The sequence below is a fragment of the Mastigoproctus giganteus genome, chromosome 6 (assembly GCF_048544385.1).
Source record: "Mastigoproctus giganteus isolate SK-2022 chromosome 6, ASM4854438v1, whole genome shotgun sequence".
Classification (NCBI taxonomy): domain Eukaryota; kingdom Metazoa; phylum Arthropoda; class Arachnida; order Uropygi; family Thelyphonidae; genus Mastigoproctus; species Mastigoproctus giganteus.
This window is the reverse complement of record NC_143580.1, coordinates 238969620-238996505: the sequence shown is the minus strand read 5'-3', so window position 1 is coordinate 238996505 and position 26886 is coordinate 238969620. Positions and strand designations below refer to the sequence as shown.

Genomic DNA, 26886 nt, shown 5'->3' with positions numbered 1-26886 from the left:
CATTCCAGGGGCGCCACGTAATTTGGGTTTAAGTTACTTAAACTTATTATTATTTTTTAATTTATATGTTTATTTCATTATAAAAAGGTGTACAGTATCTTTTTAATTTTGTGGTGATTTATAATTGATGTTTACTTAGCACCTCTATATAAAGAATAAAATTATATACTGTATATATATAATTTGTATTATGAAATATAATAAATATTTATCATTTATATATAATTTGTAATAAATATTTATCAAATATTTATATATAATTTGTATTATGAAATGTAATAAATAAATAAATATCATATAAATGTTATGATATTTATTATAATAGTTATATTATTATAATAAATATCATATAATATTTATAATTTTAATATTTCATATATATATATATATATATATACAGAGAGAGAGAGAGAGAGAGAGAGAGAGAGAGAGAGAGAGAGAGAGAGAACCGAGTATGATTTTACGAGATATAAGTATTACGAGATATAAGTGTGACAAATCTTGCCTTTTTTTTGGTTGCTAGAGTTTTCGTAAAGGCTCCCCTATACCAAACCAAATTTAAAGACGTATTCACGTCAAAAAAAAAAAAAAAAGGAAAACAATCGATTCAGATCAGAAAATTAAAATAAGGAGGTTTTAAAATGGTCAAACATGAACAAGTATCACGCACAATTTAGATTTGTCAGTGTCGACAGTGAACACAATAATAAAGGAAAAAGACAGAATACGAGAAGTGGTGAAGGGACTGGCACCAATGAAGTCAACTATGATAACCAAGGCTATGAAATACATATCAGTTTTTACTGTACAATTTCTTCCTTTAATGTTTTCTTTTCTTATATGCCACTCCAGCAACTTCACCGCTGTCCCCAGATAAAGTTTTTAATTGAACTAATTAAAAATATATAACTATTTTTCTTCATTCTTCTGAGGATATTATGCGGTTTTTGTAATTTTGGCATATCACGGACATAGGAGCAATATTTTATTAGTCATTCCCTAGTTATGTAAAACTCGACTTACGTAAAAAGTCCTGGAATGTATGCCGGGGACTTAATATATTTTTGGATTAACTGGGAAATCGATTATCCGGGATTTTTATTTTACTATCTATCCCGGAAAATCGAGAGTCTACTGTATGTTTTTACTGCATCTTTAACTGAAGCATGATAAGAGAAAGCTGAACATCTACAGTAATTACTCCAGTTAAGGAATTTTTATAAAAATTTAATTATCCAATTATGGGAATATACAGAAAGAGATCATACTTTATGGTCAGTACTTTGGAAACGACTGCAGCACCTGGTTCTCCTCTACGAGATATAGAGTTTGCTTTTGTCTGTATCTATTTTGAAATTTGTATTTTGCCATAAACTGCATTTTTTTCCCCTCTGGATGGTGGGAGTGGGAGAACATGATTATACTTGGTATATCTAAAACTGCAGTACAACAAGGTGTGGTATGTTGCAATAGCACTGTACTAATATTTGGTAGAAGTATATAAATACATATAAATACTTTTGTATAAAACTTGGGAAATATTTTATTTTATTTATTGTTTATTTATTTTACTTTATTCTTTATTTCAAACAGATGCTATATATACTTTGCCTCCTCAAAGCATTCTGCCATTGCAACATTAATTCTCTATCCACATTTTGATCATTCTACCAGAGATGCCAGTAGTTGTTTTTTTAAATCTACCTAAAAAAGAAAATCTTATAATCATAGCTCATATCCAAATGACTCTCAACTAAGCAGAAAATGTTCTGTACAAATCACCATAATCAAAAAAATGGAAACTAAATCCATAAACTTTTGTCATTCGTTGTTGCACTACTACTAATTAACAGAATGAACTAGAAACTATCAGTAATCTCCACTCACAATAACAAACTTTATACCTTACTCTAATAAAAATCTGTAAATGGTGTAATTATAATAATAAAGTGTGTAATGTGCATATTTCTTACAAGATAATGCTTAAAAATTCCTGCGGAAAGATCAAATCATAATTTGGTTTCTTCCACAAGTATTCGGTTAAATAACTGTGAAGATTTACAGTCCAACTGAAAACAATTATCTTAAGGGTCTAGGGAATCATTATAATTACAGAAGAGATCAATACTTTGCATAACTGACATTAATAACAGTAAAGAGGTTTACAAAGTTTAATGATCCTACTTTTATTTCTTCTATCTCATCTGGTACACATTTCTGTTTAATTACTTCACAGTCCAGCCTAAGGTAAAAAATAAAGAAATTTTAGGAATTTAGTGTTTAATATTACTATTTTTTTAGTTTAGTTTTCATATTAAAATTAATAAAAACTTTCACAAGCAATAATCTCAACCTCATTCTTAACAATATAAGCTCATGCTAAATGGTTAACATTGTAATGTATATCACCACATTTACATTTTACAGATTGAAACAATCAATAAATATATATGCTGCTCAAACAATTGGGGAGGGGCACAACAGATATAAGGTTAAAAACGTCTGTATGTATATACCCAAATGTTCAGAGGAAAGAATAAATAAATAAAAATGTGCGTAACAGCAGACACATGAGAATTAGTTATACATCAATAAATATCTTTCACATGACTGACAAGGAAAATATATTGTCTTCTACTGCACCCTGCCATCTCCCACATCAAATGGAAACAGTCATTGTTGAAAGTTTGTTGAATTTATCCCTCACTGTAAGCTACCAAATTTGTAGGTACAGTAATACCCCGAAGATACGCGATAGGTGGGTCCGACGAAAATTGCTTAAGTTGAATTCGCGTAAGTCGGGGTACGACTTCGCATATAAATACATATACATTTTGTTTAATTGGGAACAAGGACTAACAAAAACACTAGTTTAAAAGAAAAATATTTAATAAAATTGAAGTTATTTATACATATTAATACAAATTATGTATTAAAAAAATAAATGAGTTACGTAAAAAAGTTATTTCGATGTTGATGGCTTCATAAAATCTAACAAATTCGTCTGACGACACAGCGCCTTCTTTTTTTCACGCAGAATTTCTTCGTAGCAAGCTAATAATTTTTTATTCCTTGCTTTGTAGCTATAACGCGCTCTTCGTTGGGGTCTGTTTTCTAAAATTTTTAAGTCCTTTTCAATTGAGCTGAGACCTTCTGTCAAGCTTGCAATTGTCACCCAAGCTTTATGATTTGACTTCCAAATCACTGGTAAGTTAATTTTAGATATATTTTTTAAAACTCTTGGTTTTCGGAGCGATATATTAAGAGAGGTTTTAACTTGCAGTCACCAGCTGCATTCCCGCCGACCATCATTGTCAATCGGTCTTTGGAAACCTTAAAGCCTGGAAAGTTTTTTTATTCGTGAAAACGATGTAATTTACGACAAGAGTTGAGCACGAATTCGAACGCACACATAGAAATATGACAGTTGGAATGCAAATTCTTGTATATGTGTGCAGCTCATGCGGCAGCAAAGTTGAATTTTGTTCATCTTTCGCTCTCACTCTCTGCCGTCGCCCCGTATATCGATAGCATATGAAAAACGACTTTGAAGATAGTGGGCGGCAGTGTTGCCAAACGAAAAAATCAAGAACCGCGTAACTCCGAGTTCACGTAAGTCGGGGTAGCATAAGTCGAGATATTACTGTATACTCAAAAACAGCAAGTGACACAAGAACACTATGGAATTTATTGCACAATACCTTTAGAGAAGTCTTGTGCAGGCGAAGTTTTTACGGCTACGGAAAATAGACTTTTTTTCTGTTTTATTAACTTAAATTGGCATATTAACTTATTTTCTAGAGTAGTTTTATATTCCTAGTTATCATGCTTAGTTTGAATTTTAACTTAGATAGAGAGAGATTTTGTAGCTTATTACTTAGCGGTAAGGGTATACAATCCACATGTTTCACAAGTTTTGCAGCTCCGGCGAATGGCAAATTTTCAGTTATATTTAGCCATTTTATTGACTAATTGTTATAATAATTTATTTTAGAGAGCAGCAGAATGAGCAGCAGCCTGGAAAGCAAGGCAATAGAGATTTTCAGGACTGCTGGGAGTCATAGTGGAAGAAATAAATATATGGGCTGTGTTATGGTAACTAAGAGTAGAAACAGGTGCATGTATACTTGCATGTACACCAATGCTACGAGTATAGTTAATAAATTTGATGAGCTTGAAGTGATAGTCAAGACATCAAAGGCAGATATTGTTGGGATATTAGAGACATGGTGTCACACAATGCACAGACAAGCAGTGCAGAACTGGAATTTGGAGAGTACAATGCATAACAGAAAGGATAGACAAGACAGGAAGGGGGGAGGGGTTATGCTGTTAGATAAGAAACACAAAATCTAAGGAAGTGCATACAATTCATGTTGGTGAACAATGCAATGTTGAGTCTTTTTGGTGTGACATAAGCACTGGGAAAGGAAAAATGAGAGTAGGTGTGTGTTATAAACTTAATGAATCTGATGAGTATAATGAGCAATTATGCAGAGAACTAGAGGGGGACAGTAAATCAGAATGTCTTATAATTGGGAATTTTAACTTTCCAGATATTGACTGGAAATTGTGGGTTGGTTACTCACACACTAGCAAGGCTTTTGTGGATTTATTGGATGACTGTTTTCTACAGCAACATGTTCGAGAGGCAACTAGAAAGAGTAATACTCTTGATCTGATTATCAGCAGTGATTATTTATGCATTAGGAATTTGCAGATAAAGGAACCACTGGGTGACAGTGATCACAATGTACTGATGTGGGAATTATTAAAGATGTAATTACCATCAAGCTAAAGGGAAGGGCTATTGCTTTCGTAAAGGTGACTACAGGGGTCTCAGACAGTTTTTAAATTCTGTACAGTGGGATCAACTGATAATGTCACCAATATTGAATTCTAAATGGGAAGCCTTCAGGGACTTAATTTTTAAGACTACCAACTAAGAAATACTGTTCAAGGTTTATGAACAATGGATGTTCATAAACCATGTAAATGGATGTCAGATGAAGTAATGTGGCTCGTGGCAGAGAAGAAAAATGTATGGGATGCATATAAAGTATCAGGTGACACAGGAGCCTATGGCAGGTAAAAACTAGTCTGTAATCAAGTCACAAAGGAGGTTAGGCAGGCAAAGGCCTGCCTAATTCTCCTTCATTCTGGGATCTCTGTGGCTGGAGTATTCCACCTGCACAGCCAGAGCCACCCCAACAATTTGCCCTCTTCACTCACATCTTCATTTATCAGATCGCTTCCTATCCTACCAGATGCTCAGACGAACCCGGGACATCGATGCCGACCTAAAGAAATTTTTGCTGTCAACCGATGCTATAGACACAGGATTGTGGGTTCACCCATGCCATAGCCCCCTCAATCACTGAGCACAGAGGGCATTGTCGAAAATTTCAACCCCAACTCATGGTTTTTTTTCAGCATTCTACTTAGCATTAGCATTAGCATTAGCATTAGTAGAGGCATTTGATGCAAGAAAGCAAGCTTATGCAGCATCAGCCAAAAAAAAAAAAAAAAAAAACCCACTTCCACTTCACCCCTCTGTTCGTTCAAAATACCTGTCCAGCTGAGCCTTAAACTTATTTAGGCTATCAACCTCCACCACAAGGGATGGATGTCTGTTCCACCAACCAACCACCCGCTGGCTAAAGGCAAATTTCCACACGTCTATCCTACATCTGTCTTTCCTCAATTTGAATTTATGCCCTCTCAGGTGATTTTTCTGAGCTAGAGGAAGAATCCCATCAGCATTGAGCATGCTTAAACCATTCAAGGCTTTATACACCTCTATCAGATCACCTCGCTGGTGCCTAGTCTCCAGACACTGTAATTTGCAAAACTTAAGCCTTTCTTCGTAAGAGCACCCCTTTGTTCCATTCCGGCAGAATTACTTGTTAAGTAATTCTGCCGGTCTCCTACTCTTAATATCATTAGTGCGAAAGTGTACAACAATATCACCTTTGTGCCCTTAAAGGATGATATCTGCCCTACAACATCATCAAGCTTTGCCCCTGGCAGACATACCCTGGTCCTGTTCCATCTATCCTTTTTTTGCCCAATATGTTCCCCGTTTCCCTGAAAATAGAGTCACCTATAACTAGTTTCTTTGGGACCAGTGCATTCTGCCTTGGGGGTTGCCGCTGTGTTGCATGATGTTCAAGTGCAAGTTCTGGCATTGATGTGGGCAGCTGAGAGATTGATGGGCCCTCAATTTAAATCCCTCGAGGGCATTTACCCTGTCCTTCAAGGTCTCATATAAGCCAATAACAATGCTGAGTTGTCGCCTGATTTCCCCACACTCCTTACATCATGCACACACAAAGACATTTCCCTTGGCAATATCATGTCCTGTTTGCTCCACAAACATCAAACAAGCAGTGCATTTGAATAGACTGTGGTTCAGAAAACAACCGCCCCCTTCCTCAGTTCACCCCTGAGCCACAGCACTTCCACTAGTTTGAGAGTTTTGCTTTGCTGCTCTGGTCTGAGTCATAGTTTCTCTTCAAGTTCATTAAAATTCCAATACAAAATATAACCCTAAACCTATATCCCAATGCAGTTATAACACTATATATATGTATTTCAGTATTGAATATTATCTCCGAGTTACATTATATGACTTTCTTATCACCTGTCAACTTATATGTATTAATTTATGATTGTAATAACGTTTGCTATATTTATTTTGTTAAAAAAGTACAATTCAATTGACAATGAAATTTAATAAGATTAATAAATTTTACTGATTAACTGATACTACTATACTCGCTATCTAGTTTTCCGTTAAACCTTACGCTAGCACTCGTATCGTTTAACAATGGCAGCAAGTTACGAACAGTTAATCTACGGACACGAGGTATTATTTACTTTCCAAATCGTGCTGTCTAAATTCAAAATAAACCCGGAGCTTGACTAGGTCTATAAGCTACTTATAGGAAATAATTTAATCTAAAAATTAAGTCAATAAAGCAGCTAAGTATAATTATAAACTTTTTGTTCGTGGGAACTGCAAAACCTGTCCACAAGTGTATTTGATACCCTTACCAATACTAAGTAATAACCTACAAAATCTCTATCTAAATTCCATTTAAACTAAAGTATTGTTACTTAGGAATATAAAGCAACTTTAATACATAAATTAATATGCCAATTTAAGTCAATAAAAAAAAGCATTTAATTGTTTAATGTCAATTTATTTATTTCCATAATATATCTGGTTGTCATAATCTCTACAAGTGTCACTCCCTGGTCTTTTGACCTTGAAAGGTCTTTGCAACACTATCCAATCCTGTAACTGTTACAATTGAAGGTGGTGCAATAAAAGACACTCACTCTCGCTCTCTCTTTTGGTACTGTTGCACAATGAAGACTGCTTTACAAATTGGAGCAGCATGGCATTAAAGGCAAGTTGCTGCTATGAATAAAGGGATGGTTGAGTAGGAGAAGACAGAGAGTGGTTATCAATGAACACTACTCTTCATGGACTAATATTATGAGTGGAGCCCCCAAGAATTCGGTGTTGGGCCCAAGAATTCGGTGTTGTATTTATCAATGATACTGAAAGTATATCAGGCTTAATGTCCAAGTTTGCAATTGATATAAAGGTTGACAGGGTTGTTAATGACAGTATGATATTACAACAGGATCCAGAAAGGTTGGGCAGATGGGCTGAGAAGTGGCAACTGAAGTTTATCATTGAGAAATGGAAAGTACTGCATATGGATAGCAGTAACCCCAGAGTAACGTACCAAGAGTGTGGTACTACATTCACAGCAGTTGAGAACGAAAAAGACCTCCAGGTCCGTGTGCAGTCAGTTATGAAATTTTCTGAGTAGTGCAAGTCATGGAGTCTAGTCAATGATATACAGGAATTTTTCTAGCAGGAATAAGAGATGATTATTCCTTTGTATAAGGCAATGGTCAGAATACACCTTACATATTACATATAGGTCTGGAGTAGGGCTTACAATACAGAGATTCCGGGATCCCGTCATTTTTTTCTGGTATTCAAATCCTGGTATTGGTACAAAAATACCTGTTTTTCGGTACTAATTTAAAAAATAATTATCATGATTTATTCACATAATGGTTATAGAATCGACAACGATAAATCATCAATACTGCTGAATTTGCAAATGATGGATTTTTATACGCAGTACAAATGCAATGGAAACCTGAAAACTTCATGAAACTGTAAGACAAAATCTTAGAAATATATTTCCCTTAGTAAGTATAGTGTGTGTATGGATGTAAAGCACTTAAGGAATAACGAAAACATAATTACGGAAATATTTCCATTACTGGCAGTAGGCCTAGTAGTGCAATTAAGGAATATAATGGTATGGCAGGTGGGGCCTCCGTAGCCAGGTGGGAAGGAGCAGTAGTGCGTAGCACATGCTTCTTGATTAGACCGCGGTTCAAGACCATGACCACCAAAATACGGAGGATGCGGAAAGGTCAAGGAATGACCACCGCATATCCCCAGTCCAGATAAAGGATGAGGGTTGGTGTCGGGAAGGGCATCCGGCCGTAAAAATTTCATGCCAAAACAATAGCATTAGCATTAGTAGAGGCATTTGATGCAAGAAAGCAAGCTTATGCAGCATCAGCCAAAAAAAAAAAAAAACCCACTTCCACTTCACCCCTCTGTTCGTTCAAAATACCTGTCCAGCTGAGCCTTAAACTTATTTAGGCTATCAAATGCTGACCTCATTTTTATAATGGGAAAAAGGCAAGGACAAAAAAAAAAAAAAAAATTGTATGGCAGGTGCAAAAGAGTTAAAATTAAAAGCCCCAAGAAAAGCCCCCACTGACAGCAATACTAAGGTACAGGGAAATAAGAATTAATAAATAAATAAATAACTCTCCACAATTTAGATTTGGTTTCCTCACCAAGCTTAATTGTCAGTCCCTTTCTTTCGTTAATACGGATATAGTGCCATAAAAAGTCAAAAAGGAAATAATTTTTATTTTTGATAAAAAAGAAATAAGATTTTTTAAAGATGAGGGAATAAACAGGGTGGGGGATTAAACTGCAACTCGTCTACTAGTATAAAGAACCAAACAGCACAGAATCCCAAAGGATGTTTTCTGCAGATAATTAAATATGTAGCAAAATTAGATCCAGTTTAAACGATAACACTATTGAGTTTTTTGAAGAACTCACTTCATTCGGACAGGTAGTGTGGATGCATATTTTTTTTGTTTTTAAAATAACCGTATGTTTAATAATTTTTGCTACAATATTTATTATTAGCATTAGCATTAGTAGAGGCATGTGATGCAAGAAAGAAAGTTTATGCAACATCAGCCAAAAAAAAAAAAACACATTTCAATTTCACCCCTCCCTTCGTTTCAAACACCTGTCCACCTCAACATTAAATTTATTTAGGCCATGAACTTCCACAACAAAGGATGCAAGTCTGTTCCACCAATCAACAACCCACTGGCTAAAGTCAAACTTCTGCACATCTATACTACAACTGTCTTTCCTCAATTTGAATTTATGCCCTCTCAGGTGAGTATTCTGAGCAAGAGTAGGAATCCCATCAGCATTGAGCCTGCTCAAACCATTCAAGGCCTTATACACCTCAATCAGATCACCTCGCAGGTGCCTAGTCACCAGACACTGTAATTTGCAAAACTTAAGCCTTTCTTCGTAAGAGAAACACTTTGTTCCATGCACTAAATTTGTTGCCCTCCACTGTACTCGTTCCAACAACTCTACATGCTTCTTAAAATGAGACCTCTAGACCTGTATGCACGGCAATGGTCAAGCCACACTCAAGGTGTGGCTTGACCATTGCCTTATACAAGGGGATAATCACTTTTTCCCTGCTAGAAAAATTCTTGTATATCATTGACAAGACACCATGAGCTACTCTTGCAGACCATCTGCATTGCTCAGAAAACTTTATATCTGCCTGCAAAAATTACCCCCAGGTCCTTTTCATTCCCTACCACTGTCAGTGTAGTACCACAGAGTTGATACGTTACTCTGGAGTTACTGCTTCCAATATGTAGTACTTTACATTTGTCAATGTTAAACTTCATTTACCACCTCTCAGTAAATCTGTTCAACTTTTCTAGATTCTGTTGCAGCAGCGTACTGTCATTAGCGTCCTTAACAACCCTGCCAACATTCGTATCATCTGCAAACTTGGACATTGAGTTTGATTTACCATCATCAATATCATTTATAAATACAGAAAACAACAATGGACCCAACACTGAACCCTGAGGGACTCCACTAATAACATTAGTCCACAATGAGCAGTGTCCATTGAGTACCACTCTTCGTCTTTTCCCACTCAACCATGCCTTTATCCATAGCAGAAATTTGCCACCAATGCCACACACTGCTCCAATTTGTACAGTAGTCTTCCATGTGCAACAGTATCAAAAGGCTTTCTAAGATCCAAATATATGATATTAAAGTTATTCCCTGCATCCAGTTCCTTTGTGACCACATCACAGTATCCAATCAAATTGGTCAGGAAAGACTTTCCCTTAACAAAACCATGCTGTGTCTGAGCTATAACTGAAGTCTTGTTTAGATGATCCTGCAGTGCTTCTTTAACCAGTTCCTCCATTCATTTTTCTGGAACAGAAGTTAAACTAACAGGTCTATAATTACTTGTAGTAGTAGTAGTAGTGGCATGTGATGCAAGAATGTAAATGTATGAGCTTATGCAGCATCAGCCAAAAAAAAAAAAAAATCACACCATTCCCTCCAAATGCCTGTCCAGTTCCTCCTTAAATTTATTCAAGCTATCAACTTCCACAACGACAGATGGAAGTTTGTTCCAGCAATTAACCACCCGCTGGCTAAAGGCAAATTTCCGCACATCTATTCTACATCTGTCTTTTCTTAATTTGAATTTATGCCCCCTTAGGTTCGTAATCTGAACAAGTGGAAGGATCCCATCAGAATTCAGCGTGCTCAATCCATTCAAGGCCTTATATACCTCAATCAGATCACCGCGCAGGTGCCTAGTTTCCAGCCACTGCAATTTGCAGAATTTAAGCCTCTCTTGGTAAGAGGATCCCTTCATTCCCCTCACCAATCTTGTTGCCCTTCTCTGTACCCGCTCAAGTAAATCTACATCCTTCCTAAAATGAGGTCTCCAGACCTGTACGCAGTACTCAAGGCGTGGCCTGACCATTGCCTTATACAGAGGGATAATCACCTCCTTTTCCCTGCTAGCAAAATTCCTATATATCATTGACAAAACCCCATGACCTGCCCTGGCAGCCTGTCTGCATTGCTCAGAGAACTTCATATCTGACTGCACAATTACTCCCAGGCCTTTTTCATTTTCTACCACCTTAAGTGTAGTACCACACAGTTGGTACGTTTCTCTGGGGTTACTTCTACCCATATGCAGTACTTTGCATTTGTCAAGGTTAAACTTCAGTTGCCACTTCTTAGCCCATCTGCCCAAATTACCCAGATCCTGTTGCAGTAGCACACTGCCATTACTGTCATTAACAACCCTGCCAACCTTTGTATCATCTGCAAACTTCGACATTAAGCCTGATATACCTTCATCAATATCATTGATAAATATACAAAACAACAGTGGACCTAACACCGAACCCTGTGGGACTCCACTAATAACATTAGTCCAAGAAGAGCAGCACCCATTGATTACCACCCTCTGTCTTCTCGCACTTAACCATCCTTTTATCCATTGTAGCAACTTACCCTTAATACCATTCTGCTCCAATTTGTACAATAGTCTTCCATGCGCAACAGTGTCAAAAGCTTTCCTGAAATCCAAATACAGGAAACCCTTGATTAATGCGGTTTTGAACAATGCGGTTTTAATTAGTGCGCAAAATTTTTTTGATACTATCCCCTTAATATATGCGTTATCAAATTTGATTAGTGCGCTGTTTTTTTCTTGCGGTGCTTGGCAACTCACAACGGCGCCTAAAGTGGCAAATACGTGACACGCACTCACCAGGGTCTTCTAACTTAAATGAATGGGAATCGACTCCAAAATGCGCGACAGCAGCACCCCATACCACTCTGAAATTGAAATTTGCTCTGGTAACTCATATTCTTTTATTCTTTTATTATTAATATTAAACTTCTTTAATATTATGATATTAAAGAAGCAGTTGAGAACATACACAAATCGTGGGAAGAAATGACGAACAGCTGCATGAGAGCTGTCTGGCAGAATCTTTTGCCTGAATGCGCAAATGATTTTTGCGGTTTCATTAATCCTGTGAACAAAGTTATTGATGAAATTACTACAATTGGAAAAGACCTCGGCTTTGAGGAAGTAGATTCAGAAAACGTTAGAGAATTATTGGAATCGCATTCAAAAGACTTAAGTAACGACGATCTTCTTGAAATTGAGCATCAACATGCATACGAGGAAGAAGACGAAAATGAAGCAGAAGAAAAGCAATTTGCTCCCAAAGAAATTTCATTCAAAAAACTTGAACTATTTAATACACTTTAAAAAGCAAAAGAACTCATACTAGAGATTGATCCAGATGCAGAGAGAAGCATGAACGTTCGTTGAGGGTTAGATAAGCAAATTGATTGTTATCGCAAAATCATGGAGGAAAGGAAGAAAGCTACCACTGTTCAATCGAAGTTAGATAAGTTTTTTTTGCAAAAATTAAAATTTAAATCATACTATCTTTTTTTAAATTTATTCCTTAATAATTTAAGAACTATGCAGTGCATTATAGGTACGTATTGAGTAAGAAAAAATACATTTTTACAATTTCATAATTTTCAAGGATTCATTATAATTATTCCCATTGTTTCTTAAGTTTGATTAGTGCGGTTTTAATATGTGCGGTATATTTCAAGGATTCATTAACCGCACTAATCAAGGGTTTCCTGTATATGATATCAAAATTGTTTTTTGCATCCAGTTCCTTTGTAACCACATCATAATATCCTATCAAATTTGTCAGACAAGACTTTCCCTTAACAAACCCATGCTGTGTCTGAATTATTGCTGCAGTCTTGTCTAGATGATCCTGCAATGCATCTTTGTGTCGCCCTTTGATCCTCCTTTGTGAATTGGGGTCACATCTACACATCTCCAGTCCATGGGTACTTCCCATAAATCCAAAGCTGTTCTCATAATTATGGCTAAGGGTTTGCTTACTTCCTTTGCTGGCTCCTTTAATATAACTAGATAGATCCCATCCACCCTGGGTGACTTTTTTTATGTTTATCTTCAACAATTTCTCCTCCACTTTCCTCTCAGTTATTACAAAATCATCTAGCTCACTGCCAGAGTCTAATTCACCTCTGGAATTCCCCCTCCCTGAATAACTCCTCATGTGTGAATGTAGATGCAAAATACTCATTTAGTTTGTTAGCCACCTGGACAGGATCATCAATAGTTGAACCATCAATATTCATTGGACCAATCTGATTCATCCCTTTCCTTTTAGAGTTTACGTAGGTAAAAAACTCTTTGCTGTTTTTCTTTGCATCCTTTGCCAAAGATTTAGCATTAGCATTAGTAGAGGCATTTGATAAAAGAAAGCAAGCTTATGAAGAATCAGCCAAAAAAAAAATAAAATAAAATAAAAAAAAAATAAATAAATAAAATAACCACTTCCACTTCACCCGTCTGTTCATTCTAAATTCCTGTACAGCTGAGCCTTAAACTTATTTAGGCTATCGACTTCCACGACAAGGGATGGAAGTCTGTTCCACCAACCAACCACCCGCTGGCTAAAGGCAAATTTCCTCACGTCTATCCTACATCTATCCTTCCTCAATTTGAATTTATGCCCTCTCAGGTGATTATTCTGAGCAAGAGGAAGAATCTCATCAGCATTGAGCATGCTCAAACCATTCAAGGCTTTATACACCTGTATCAGATCACCTCGCTGGTGCCTAGTCTCCAGACACTGTCATTTGCAAAACTTAAGCCTTTCTTCGTAAGAGCACCCCCTTGTTCCATTCACTAATCTTGTTGCCCTTCTCTGTACACTTTCCAGCATCTCTTCATCCTTCTTGAAATGAGGCCTCCAGACCTGTATACAGTACTCTAGGTGTGGCCTGACCATTTCCTTATACAAGGGAATAATCACCTCCTTATCCCTGATAGAAAAATTGCTATTAATATCATCGACAATACACCATGAGCTTGCAGCCCGTCTGCACTGCTAAGAAAACTTCATATCTGTCTGCACAACCACCCCCAGGTTCCTTTCATTCTCTACCACTGTCAGTGTAGTACCACAGAGTTGATACGTTGCTCTGGGGTTGCTGTTTCTCATATGTAGTACTTTACATTTGTCAATGTTAAACTTCATTTGCCACCTCTCAGCCCATCTCCTCCACCTTTCCAGATCCTGTTGCAGTAGCATAGTGTCAGTAGTGTCCTTGACAACCCTGCCAACCATCGTATCGTCTGCAAACTTAGACATTAAGCTTGACATACCATCATCAATATCATTTATAAATACAGAAAACAATAATGAACCCAATACTGAACCCTGAGGGACTCCACTAATAACATTAGTCCACAATGAGCAGTGTCCATTGATTATCACTCTCTGTCTTCTCCCCCTCAACCACCCCTTTATCCATAGCAGCAATTTGCCTCCAATGCCACACTGCTCCAATTTGTGCAGCAGTCTTCCATGTGCAACAGTATCAAAAGCCTTTCTAAGATCCAAGTATATAATATCAAAGTTATTCCCTGCATCCAGTTCCTTTGTGACTGCATCATAGTATCCAATCAAATTGGTCAGGCAAGACTTCCCCTTAACAAAACCATGCTGTGTCTGAGCTATAACTGAAGTCTTGTCTAAATGATCCTGCAGTGCTTCTTTAACCAGTGTCTCCATTAATTTTCCGGGAACAGAAGTTAAACTAACAAATCTATAATTACTTGTGTCTCCCTTTGATGCTCCTTTGTGAATTGGGGTCACATTTACACATCTCCACTCCATGGGTACTTCCCCTGAGTTCAAGGAAGCTCTCATAATTATGGCTAAGGGTTTGCTTACTTCCTTTGCTGCCCTCCTTTAATATAACTGGATAGATCCCATCCACCCCAGGTGCCTTTCTTGTATTTATCGTCAACAATTTCTCCTCCACTTTACTCTCAGTTATTACAAGATTCTCTAGCTTACTGCCAGAGTTGAATATACCTCTAGCATTCCCCTTGCTGAATAACTCCTCCTGTGTTAATGTCGATGCAAAATATTCATTTAGTTTGTTAGCTACCTGAGCAGAATCATCAACAGTTGACCCATCGATATCAAGTGGACCAATCTGATTCATCCCCTTCCTTCTAGAGTTTACATAAGTAAAGAACTCTTTGCTGTTTTTCTTTGCATTCCTTGCCAAATATTTCTCGTAATCTGCTTTCGCCTGCCTAACCTCCTTTGTAACTTGGTTACAGATCAACTTGTATCTATCATAGGCTTCTGTGTCACGAGTTAATTTGTATGTATCCCATGCATTTTTCTTCTCTGCCATATGTCTCATTATTTCATCTGACATCCACTTAGGCCTAAACCTTAAACAATATTTCTTAGTTGATATGTAAAGCCTAGTAGCTTCCAAGATAAGTTCTTTGAATGCTTCCCATTTGGAATTTACTGTTGGTAACATCATCAGTTGGTCCCACTGTATAGAATTTAAATTCTGTCTCAGTCCATCGTAGTCGCCTTTATGAAGCAATAACCCTTCCCTTTACCCCTAATGGTAGTTACCTCTTTGAGTAAATCCCACTTCAGCACACTGTGATCACTGCCACCTAGTGGTTCATTTACCTGCAGATTCTTAATGCATGAAGAATCACTACTGATAATCAAATCAAGAGTATTACTCCCTCTAGTTGCCTCCCGAACATGCTCATATAGAAAACAATCATCCAATAAATCCACAAAAGCCTTACTAGTGTGTGAGTGACCAGCCCCCAAATTCCAGTCAATATCTGGGAAATTAAAATCCCCCATTATAAGACTCTCTGATTTACTGGCTCATTCTATTTCCCTGTACAGTTTCTTATTATACTCATCAGAGTCATTAGGCCTATAGCACACTCCTACTCTCAATTTTGATCTCCCAGTGCTTATGTCACACCAAACTGACTCGACACTGCACTGTCCAGCAATGTCGACTTGCTTCACTTCCTTGGATTTTATGTATTTCTTAACTAATAGCATAACCCCCCCTCCCTTCCTATCCTGTCTATCCTGTCTGTGGACATTGTACTCCTCAAATTGCAGTTCTGCATTCCTTATATCTGTGTGACACCACGTCTCTGAAATCCCCACAATATCTGCCTTTGATGTTTTGAGCAATACCTCAAATTCATCAAATTTATTTACTAAACTCCTAGCATTGGTGTACATGCAGGTATACATGCACCTGTTCTTTTTCTTAGCTATCCTAACTCATAATCTGCCTTTTCTCATAATTTGTCAAAATCTTGTCATAATTTCTCATAATCTCCCTTTGCCTGCCTAATCTCCTTTGTGACTTGTTTACAGACCAGCTTATATCTAATATAGGCTTCCATTTCGCCCAATTAATTTATATGTATCCCATGCATTTAAGAAAAATATTTTCATTTCTATCCGTTTCGCTTGCTTTCGAGAAGCATTCATTCCTCATAGTGCCCTATACTTTTGCCGCTCCCTGTACAACTAAAAGAAATAGCGTCACTTTCGGAGCTTGTGCATTTTACTTTCGTTTCGAACGCTCCAGGGGATGCGACCGCTGAAATATTACACCACTATTGGTCGGTCGATGATGTCACGCCGTTCTTCTGTGTAAAGCGCAAGCGTCAAACACGTAATGTCCCAAGAATGGTGTAGGCAGAAGGCGACTATTGTTATAAGAGTAGAATTAGCAGAACAAGACACAGCACGTCTTGTGTAATCAGAACTCTATAAACGCATCAATATAACATTATTTTTAGAGTGTCAAATCCCACGAGTTGGCAGTCACATGTGTAATGCTTTTCCCCACATTGTTGATGCATGCGATGAGAAAGGTGATGGGAAATTTCAGTTAGGGGAATGCAGAGATATATATATATAATTTGAAAGAGGAAAGGAAGAGAGTTAACTTTGGGTGAGACTTGACAGAAAGGAGTGAACAGCGGGAGTTTTTGGCCGATTTTTGAGAGTGTGTGAGCATAGAAGGAGAATAATCTCTAAGAAAAGATGTGAAAAGAGCCACAATGAACGTTTGGTCCAGAACTTCACCCCCCCCCCCCCGCCCAAGTCGGTGCAGAATTATTCGGGTAAGTCAACCCTTGTTGTTTAAGAAAAACTATACTAAAGTGCCCAAAGTCAAATCTACCCTTTTACACTCGTTTTAATGCATTTGCAAGACATCTTTCCTCATAGACTATCAGGCAATTGTATCATTTTCTTAGTACTCAGTTTTAACAGATAATGTGACATATCAACCTAGTTGTCAAAATACCAATTACACTGTTAAGTTAATATAGTTTCCTGTTCTAGTATTAGAACAGTTGTAAAACAACAATATTTTTGATACCTGTAAGAGTGACAAGCAAAAAGCTGACATGAAGAACACTATTTCCAGCTATACCAACAGCAGTAATGTTTTAACCTGCTATCTAGCTGTATCTAATCTGCCTTGTATAAGTGTCACACAAATCATGATATATTTTGTTTAATAATCTGCTGTATAATTTTGTATTTTTAATAAACCCTGTTTTGTTTGTTTACCCTTTTTTCCTTTTTGTCTCTTGACCATTCTTCCTAGTTGCACATAATATTCACTGAATAAGCTTATTTAAAGAACCATTAATTGCAGTCACTCCGGGGCCCCCTTATCTATGAGGTAACTCTGGATGAAAATCACAACGCATATTATTGAAGTTGCAATTTGCTCTTTACTTCTCAGAGTAAATTTAGAACACAAGATTTATTGTCCTGAAGTAACTGTTAGATGGTCATATTAAACCCATTCAATATGGCCATATTGAATTTGAGGTTTTGTTCAAAATATCAAAGGCAGATATTGTTGGGATATCAGAGACATGGTGTCACACAGATATAAGGAATGCAGAACTGAAATTTGGGGAGTACAACGTCTACAGAAAGGATAGACAGGATAGGAAGGGAGGAGGGGTTATGCTATTAGTTAAAAAACACATAAAATCCAAGGAAGTGAAGCCAGTCGACATCGATGGACAGGGCAGTGTCGAGTCAGTTTGGTGTGACATAAGCATGGGTAAATCAAAATTGAGAGTAGGAGTGTGCTATAGGCCTAATGACTCTGATGAGTATAATAAGATACTGTACAGGGAAATAGAATGGGCCAGTAAATCAGAGAGTCTTATAATGGGGGATTTTAATTTCCCAGATATTGACTGGAATTTGTGGGTTGCTCACTCACAAACTAGCAAGGCTTTTGTGGATTTATTGGATGATTGTTTTCTACAACAGCATGTTCAGGAGGCAACTAGAGGGAGTAATACTCTTGATCTGATTATCAGTAGTGATTCTTCATGCATTAAGAATCTGCAGATAAAGGAACCACTAGGTGGCAGTGATCACAGTGTGCTGAAGTGGGATTTACTCAAGGAGGTAACTACCATCAGAGGTAAAGGGAAGGGTTTTTGCTTTTGCAAAGGCGACTGTGATGGGCTGAGACAGTATTTAAATTCTATACAGTGGGACCAACTGATGATGCTACCAACAGCAAATTCAAAATGGGAAGCATTCAAGGAACTAATCTTGGAAGCTACCAGGCTTTACATACCAACCAAGAAATATTGTTCAGGCCTAAATGGTTGTCAGATGAACTAATGAGACATAAGGCAGAGAAGAAAAATGCATGGGATACATACAAATTAATGGAGGACACGGAAGCCTATGATAGATATAAGTTGGTCTGTAACCAAGTCACAAAGGAGAGTAGGCAGCCTATGATAGATATAAGTTGGTCTGTAACCAAGTCACAAAGGAGATTAGGCAGGCAAAGGCAGATTATGAGAAATCCTTGGCAAAGGATGCAAAGAAAAACAGAACAGAGTTCTTTACCTATTTAAACTCAAGAAGGAAAGGGATGAATCAGATTGGTCCACTGGATGTTGATGGTTCAACAGTTGAGGATCCTGCTCAGGTGGCTGACAATCTAAACAAGTATTTTGCATCTACATTCACACATGAGGAGTTATTCAGGAAGGGGAATGTCGTAGGTGAAGTAAACATTGGCAGTGAGCTAGATGATTTTCTAATAACTGAGAGGAAAGTGGAGGAGAAATTGTTGAGGATAAACATAAAAAAGGCACCCGGGGTGGATGGGATCTATCCAGTTATATTAAAGGAGGCAGCAAAGGAAGTAAGCAAACAACTAGCCATAATAATGAGAGCTTTGGACTCAGGGGAGGTACCTATAGACTAGAGATGTGCAAATGTAACCCCAATTCACAAAGGAGGATCAAAGGCTGACACAAGTAATTACAGACCTGTTAGTTTAACTTCGGTTCCAGGAAAATTAATGGAGGCACTGGTTAAAGAAGCACTGCAGGATCATCTGGACAAGAATTCAGTTATAGCTCAGACACAGCATGGTTTTGTTAAGGGCAGGTCTTGTCTGCCCAATTTGATTGGATACTATGATGTAGTCACAAAAGAACTGGATGCAGGGAATAACTTTGATATTATATACTTGGATCTTAGAAAGGCTTTTGATACTGTTGCACATGGAAGACTGCTGCACAAATTGGAGCAGTGTGACATTGGAGGCAAATTGCTGCTGTGGATAAAGGGGTGGCTGAAGGGAAGAAGACAGAGAGTGGTAATCAATGGACACTGCTCGTCGTGGACTAATGTTATTAGTGGAGTTCCTCAGGGTTCAGTGTTGGGTCCATTGTTGTTTTCTGTATTTATAAATGATATAAATGATGGTATATCAAGCTTAATGTCCAAGTTTGCAGAAGATACAAAGGTTGGCATGGTTGTTAAGGACACTACTGATGCTATGCTGCTGCAACAGGATCTGGAAAGGTTGAGCAGATGGGCTGAGAGATGGCAAATGAAGTTTAACATTGACAAATGTAAAGTACTACATATGGGAAACAGTAACCCCAGATCAACGTATCAACTCTGTGGTACTACGCTGACAGTGGTAGAGAATGAAAAGGACCTGGGGTAATTGTGCAGGCAGATATGAAGTTCTCTGAGCAGTGCAGACGAGCTGCAAGAGTAGCTCATGGTGTCTTGTCAATGATATAAAGGAATTTTTCTAGCAGGGATAGGGATGTGATTATTCCCTTGTATAAGGCATTGGTCAGGCCACACCTTGAGTACTGTATACAGGTCTGGAGACCTCATTTCAAGAAGGATGTAGAGCTGCTGGAACGAGTACAGAGAAGGGCAACAAGATTAGTGAATGGAACAAAGGGGTGCTTTTACGAAGAAAGGCTTACGTTTTGCAAATTACAGTGTCTGGAGACTAGGCACCGGCGAGGTGATCTGATAGAGGTGTATAAGGCTTTGAATGGCTTGAGCATGCTCAATGCCGATGGGATTCTTCCTCTTGCTCAGAATAATCACCTGAGAGAACATAAATTCAAATTGAGGAAGGACAGATGTGCGGAAATTTGCCTTTAGCCAGCGGGCAGTTGGTTTATGGAATAGACTTCCATCACTTGTTGTTGAAGTTGATAGCCTAAACAAATTTAAGGCTCAGCTGGACAAGTATTTCGAACGAACGGAGGGGTGAAATGCGAGTAGTAGTTGTGCTTTTTTTTTTTTTTTTTTTTTGGCTGATGCTGAATAAGCTTGCTTTCTTGCATCATATGCCTCTACTAATGCTAATGCTAACCCAGGTCTTCTGGAAACACATATTAGTGTGCAGCCTTTTCGGAAGCCGAGTGATTCACTGAGAATGCTAATTGGCAGGCACGTTAAAACAGAAGGAAGCCTGTGGAACACATTTTTATTCTCTGCCATATGTCTCATTAATTCATCTAACATCCATTTAGTCCTAAACCTTGAACAATATTTCTTAGTTGGTATGTAAAGCCTAGTAATAAAAGTTTGATTTAAAATGTGAATTCAAGTAATTACTTGTTTTTTCCTTACTTTACTGCACCTAAATGTCATCAAAATTTATTCCGAAAAATGTTTTTTTTTTGAATACCAGTATTAATACAGGTATCCCAGTTTCATAAATTAAAAATACCAAAATACCGGTATTAATATTTTTTTCCGTAATTGTGAGTCCTAGTCTGGAGGCCTCATTTTAGGAAGGATGTAGAGCTGCTGGAATGAGGACAGAGAAAGGCAACATCGGTGAGGGAAACAAAGGAGTGCTCTTACGAAGAAAGACTTAAGTTCTGCAAATTGCAGCATCAGAAGAGTAGGGGATCCGATTGAGGTGTATATGGTTTGAGTAAGCTCAATGCTAATAGGATTCTTGCTCTTGCTCAGATTATGCACTTGAAGGATAAATAAATTCAAATTGAGGTAAGACAGTTGCAAAACTGATGTGTGGAAAGTTGCCTTTAGCCAGCAGGAGGTTGATTGCTGGAGCAAACTTCTATCTGTTGTTTCCAAAACAACAGACAGGAGGTTGATTGCTGGAACAAACTTCTATCTGTTGTTTCCAAAACAACAAATAGAAGTTGACAGCTTAAATAAATGTAATAAAGAACTGGAGAAACTTTGGGAGCAAATGGATACGCAAAATAGGAAGTGTTTTTTTTTTTTTTTTTTGCTGATGCTGTATAAGCTTGCTTTCTTGAATCATATGCCACTATTAATGCTAATGCTAGTAAAATCGGTTCACTTGTTCATGGCGAAGGAAAAACACAATCTTTTAATTGTTGAACTAGTTGCCATTCTACATTTTCCAATAATTCCAGCACTCTGTGAACAAGCAGTGTCTGGAAACTAGGCACCTGCGAGGTGATCTGATTGAGGTGTATAAAACCTTGAATGGTTTGAATATGTTCAATGCTGATGGGATTCTTTCTCTTGCTCAAAATAATTGCCTGAGAGGGCATAAATTCAAATTGAAGAAAGGCAACTGTAGGATAGATGTGTGGAAGTTTGCCTTTAGCCAGCAGGTGGTTGATTGCTAGAACAAACTTCCATCTGTCGTTGAAGAGGTGGATAGCTTAATCAGATTCAAGGCAGAACTAGACAAGCATTTGGAGCAGGAGGATGAGTGAAATGAGAAGCGGGGGGTGTTTTTTTTTTGGCTGATGCTGTATAAGCTTGCTTTCTTGCATCATGTGTCCTTGCTAATGCTAACCATCCTATGACTTAGCTGCAAATTCTGACCTTTTTGAAGGGTATTATCTTCATCTTCCAATCATAATTCTCCATTAGAGTTGATATCACCATGTTAATAATTTTGTTAACCATCTCAGCATTGCAAAATAGTTTCTTCTTCTGAGCCAAAATCCAGGGAACTTTATAGCCAGCTAATGTCACAAGATCATTCAATGAAAGAATTTGCTTCAGGATATCCTTGTGATCATCAAATTTTGATTTCAGATAAGTCATTTCACGAACACAATTACAGCCATCAACTGGAAATTTGTCAAATTCACTGAGCATATTGCAAAGTGCTTCTTCAAAGCTACTTACTTTAGGCAACTTACTGTAGCTTTTATTTTCCATAATAACACTTCAATAGCTAAAATGTTACAGCAATAAAATTAGTCAATTTTGACTAATGTTAATGTGCTAAATGCAAATATGACAATTAAAATGAATTATTAGCTCTAGTTTAGCATTTTAGCATTAGCAGAGGCATTTGATGCAAAAACGCAAGCTTATGCAACATCAGGCAAAAAAAAAAAAAAAACCACTTCCACTTCACCCCTCTGTTCATTCGAAATACCTGTCCAGCTGAGCCTTAAACTTATTTAGGCTATCAACTTCCACGACAAGGGATGGAAGTCTGTTCCACCGACCAACCACCCGCTGGCTAAAGGCAAATTTCCGCACGTCTATCCTACATCTGTCTTTCCTCAATTTGAATTTATCCCTCTCAGGTGATTATTCTGAGCAAGAGGAAGAATCCCATCAGCACTGAGCATGCTCAAACCATTAAAGGCTTTATACACCTCTATCAGATCACCTCGCTGGTGCCTAGTCTCAAGACACTGTAATTTGCAGAACTTAAGCCTTTCTTCGTAAGAGCACCCATTTGTTCCATTCACTAATCTTGTTGCCCTTCTCTGTACTCATTCCAGCAGCTCTACATCCTTCTTGAAATGAGGCCTCCAGACCTATATACAGTACTCTAGGTGTGGCCTGACCATTGCCTTATACAAGAGAATAATCACCTCCTTATCCCTGCTAGAAAAATTCCTATATATCATAGACAATACACCATGAGCTACTCTTGCAGCCTGTCTGCACTGCTCAGAGAACTTCATATCTGCCTGCACAACCTCCCCCATGTCCTTTCATTCTCTACCACTGTCAGTGTCGTACCACGGAGTTGATACGTTGCTCTGGGGTTGCCATTTCCCATATGTAGTACCTTACATTTGTCAATGCTAAACTTCATTTGCCACCTCTCAGCACATCTGCTCAACCTTTCCAGACCCTGTTGCAGCAGCATAATGTCACTAGTGTCCTTGACAACCCTGTCAACCTTCGTCAATATCATTTATAAATACAGAAAACAATAATGGACTCAACACTGAATTCTGAGGGACTCCACTAATAACATTAGTCCACCATGAGCAGTGTCCATTGATTACCACTCACTGTCTTCTCCCCCTCAACCACCCCTTTATCCATAGCAGCAATTTGCCTCCAATGTCACACTGCTCCAATTTGTGCAGTAGTCTTCCTTGTGCAACAGTATCAACAGCCTTTCTAAGATCCAAGTATATAATATCAAAGTTATTCCGTGCATCCAGTTCTTTTGTGACTGCATCATAGTATCCAATCAAATTAACTTACCCTTAACAAAACCATACTGTGTCTGAGCTATAATTGAAGTCTTGTCTAGATGATCCTGAAGTGTTTCTTTAACCAGTGTCTCCATTAATTTTACTGGTACAGAAGTTAAACTCACAGGTCTATAATTACTTGTGTCAGCCTTTGATGCTCCTTTGTGAATTAGGGGTCACATTTGCACATCTCCAGTCCATGTGTACTTCCCATGAGTCCAAGGAAGCTCTCATAATTATGGCTAAGGGTTTACTTTCTTCGTTTGCTGCCTCCTTTAATATAACTGGATAGATCCCATCCACCCCAGGTGCCTTTCTTGTGTTTATCTTCAACAATTTCTCCTCCACTTTACTCTCAGTTATTACAAGATTCTCTAGCTTACTGCCAGAGTTGAATACGCCCCTGGCATTTCCCTCGCTGAATAACTCCTCATGTGTGAATGTCGACGCAAAATATTCATTTAGTTTATTAGCTACCTGAGCAGGATCATCAACAGTTACCATCGATATCAAGTGGACCAATCTGATTCATCCCCTTCCTTCTAGATTTTACATAAGTAAAGAACTCTTTGCTGTTTTTCTTTGAATCCCTTGCCAATGATTTCTCGTAACCTGCCTTCGCCTACCTAACCTCCTTTGTAACTTAGATCTATCATAGGCTTCTGTGTCATGTGTTAATGTGTATTTATCCCATGCATTTTTTTTCTCTGCCGTATGTCTCATTAGTTCATCTGACATCCATTTAGGCCTAAACCTTGAACAATATTTCTTAGTTGGTATGTAAAGCCTAGTAGCTTCCAAGGTAAGTTCATTGAATGCTTCCCATTTTGAATTTGCTGTTGGTAACATCATCAGTTCGTCCTACTGTATAGAATTTAAATACTGTCTCAGTCCATCGTAGTCGCCTTTACGAAAGCAATAACCCTTCCCTTTACCCCTAATGGTAGTTAACTCTTTGAGTAAATCCCAATTCAGCACACAGCGATCACTGCCACTTAGTGGTTCATTTATCTGCAGATTCTTAATGCATGAAGAATCACTACTGATAATCAAATCAAGAGTATTACTCCCTCTAGTTGCCTCCCGAACATACTGATGTAGAAAACAATCATCCAATAAATCCACAAAAGCCTTGCTAGTATGTGAGTGACCAGCCCCCAAATTCCAGTCAATATCTGGGAAATTAAAATCCCCCATTATTAGACTCTCTGATTTAGTGGCCCACTCTATTTCCCTGTACAGTTTCTTATTATACTCATCGGAGTCATTAGGCCTATAGCACACTCCTACTCTCAATTTTGATCTCCCAGTGCTTATGTCACACCAAACTGACTCGACACTGCACTGTCGACTGGCTTCACTTCCTTGAATTTTATGTGTTTCTTAACTAATAGCATAACCCCTCTTCCCTTCCTAACCTGTCTATCCTTTCTGTACACATTGTACTCCCCAAATTCCAGTTCTGCATTCATTATATCTGTGTGACACCACATTTCTTAAATCCCAACAATAACTGCCTTTGATGTTTTGAGCAACACCTCAAATTCATCAAATTTATTTTCTAAACTCCTAGCATTGGTGTACACGGAAGTATACATGCACCTGTTTCTATTCTTAGCTACCCTAACACAACCCATGTGTTTACTTGTACTGCAATGACTACCAGTAGTCTCTGAAATATCCTGCATCTTGTTTTTGAGGCTTCTGCTCATTCCAATAGAAGGAGTGCAAGAATCTCTTTCACCTCTGCCAGTGGCTACTGTTAATCTATTAGTCTTTGTCTCCCCCCAAGCTAGCAGTTTTCCGATCCACCTAACACTACCTCGATAGCATCAGCAAATATTCTTGCATCCTTTCTATTTAAGTGTATCCCATCCCTGTAGAAGCAGTCTCTCCTGTTAACAAGTACAGTCCAGGCTGAAAAAAATTCTACCCCTTGAGCCTTGCACAATCTTTCCCGGGCCGAATTGATCGACAAGGCTGTTATCACATACTACCTCCTATCGTGTCTGGGCAGAATTGCAGACACTTTCAAATTCCACCCTAATTCACGGCTTTTTTTCAACAGTGACCTGTACTTGTTAAGTAATTCTGCCAGTCTCCTACTCTTGATATCATTAGTGCCAACGTGTACAACTATATCACCTTTTGTGCCCTTAAAAGATGATATCCGCTCTACAACGTCATCAACCTTTGCCCCTGGCAGACATACCCTGGTCCTGTTCCACCTATCCTTTTTACAAAGCAATTTCTCCGTTTCCCTGACAAAGAGTCACCAACAACTACTAGTTCCTGTGGGACCAGTGGATTCTGCCTTGGGGGTTGCCGCGGTGTTAATTGATGACCAAGTGCAAGCTCTGGCGTTGATGTGGGCAGCTGAGAGCTTGATGGGCCCTTCAATTTAGTTCCTTCGAGGGTATCCACCCTGTCCTTCCAGCTCTCATATAGGCCCATAACAACGCTGAGTTGTTGCCTGATTTTGATACACTCCTTGCATCGCACACACACACAAAGACATCCCACATGGCAATATCATGTCCCGTACCTGAATGCTCCACAAACATCATGCAAGCAGTGCATTTTAAAAGGCTGTGATTCAGAAGGCAACTGCCTCCCTCAGTTCTCCTCTGAGCCACAGCACTTCCATTAGCTTGAGCCTTTTGCTTTTTTCATATTTGCTGCAATACTTCTAATCTCTGAAGCTGGTTAATTCACAAAGGCCACAACAATGCCTTTTGCTGTGCTATAATATGGAGACCCTCAAATCATATAATGGAACCCTCAAATTTCCAATATGTCATCATATAATGGACGGTTAATTTTGTACGATACCACCTCTTCAGCATGGGATTTCTGAGAAGAAAAAATGGACCATAATCTACCCAAACACCATCTACTTATCGACTAGTACCCCACTGAGCCACCAACTGAATATGTTTTAGAATCTGATGAAGAATGAGGT

At 38.1% G+C, this 26886-nt stretch overlaps 1 protein-coding gene across 1 annotated transcript in view; it reads right to left on the bottom strand.

Moving 5' to 3' along the window:
• Positions 1-26886, bottom strand: part of cin (Molybdenum cofactor synthesis protein cinnamon) — a 321839-nt gene that overhangs the window by 259653 nt on the left and 35300 nt on the right. The window contains exon 4 of the mRNA XM_090376470.1: positions 2185-2242. Within this exon, the coding sequence (XP_090232596.1) occupies positions 2185-2242 (58 nt within the window). The remainder of the gene's footprint in view (positions 1-2184; positions 2243-26886) is intronic.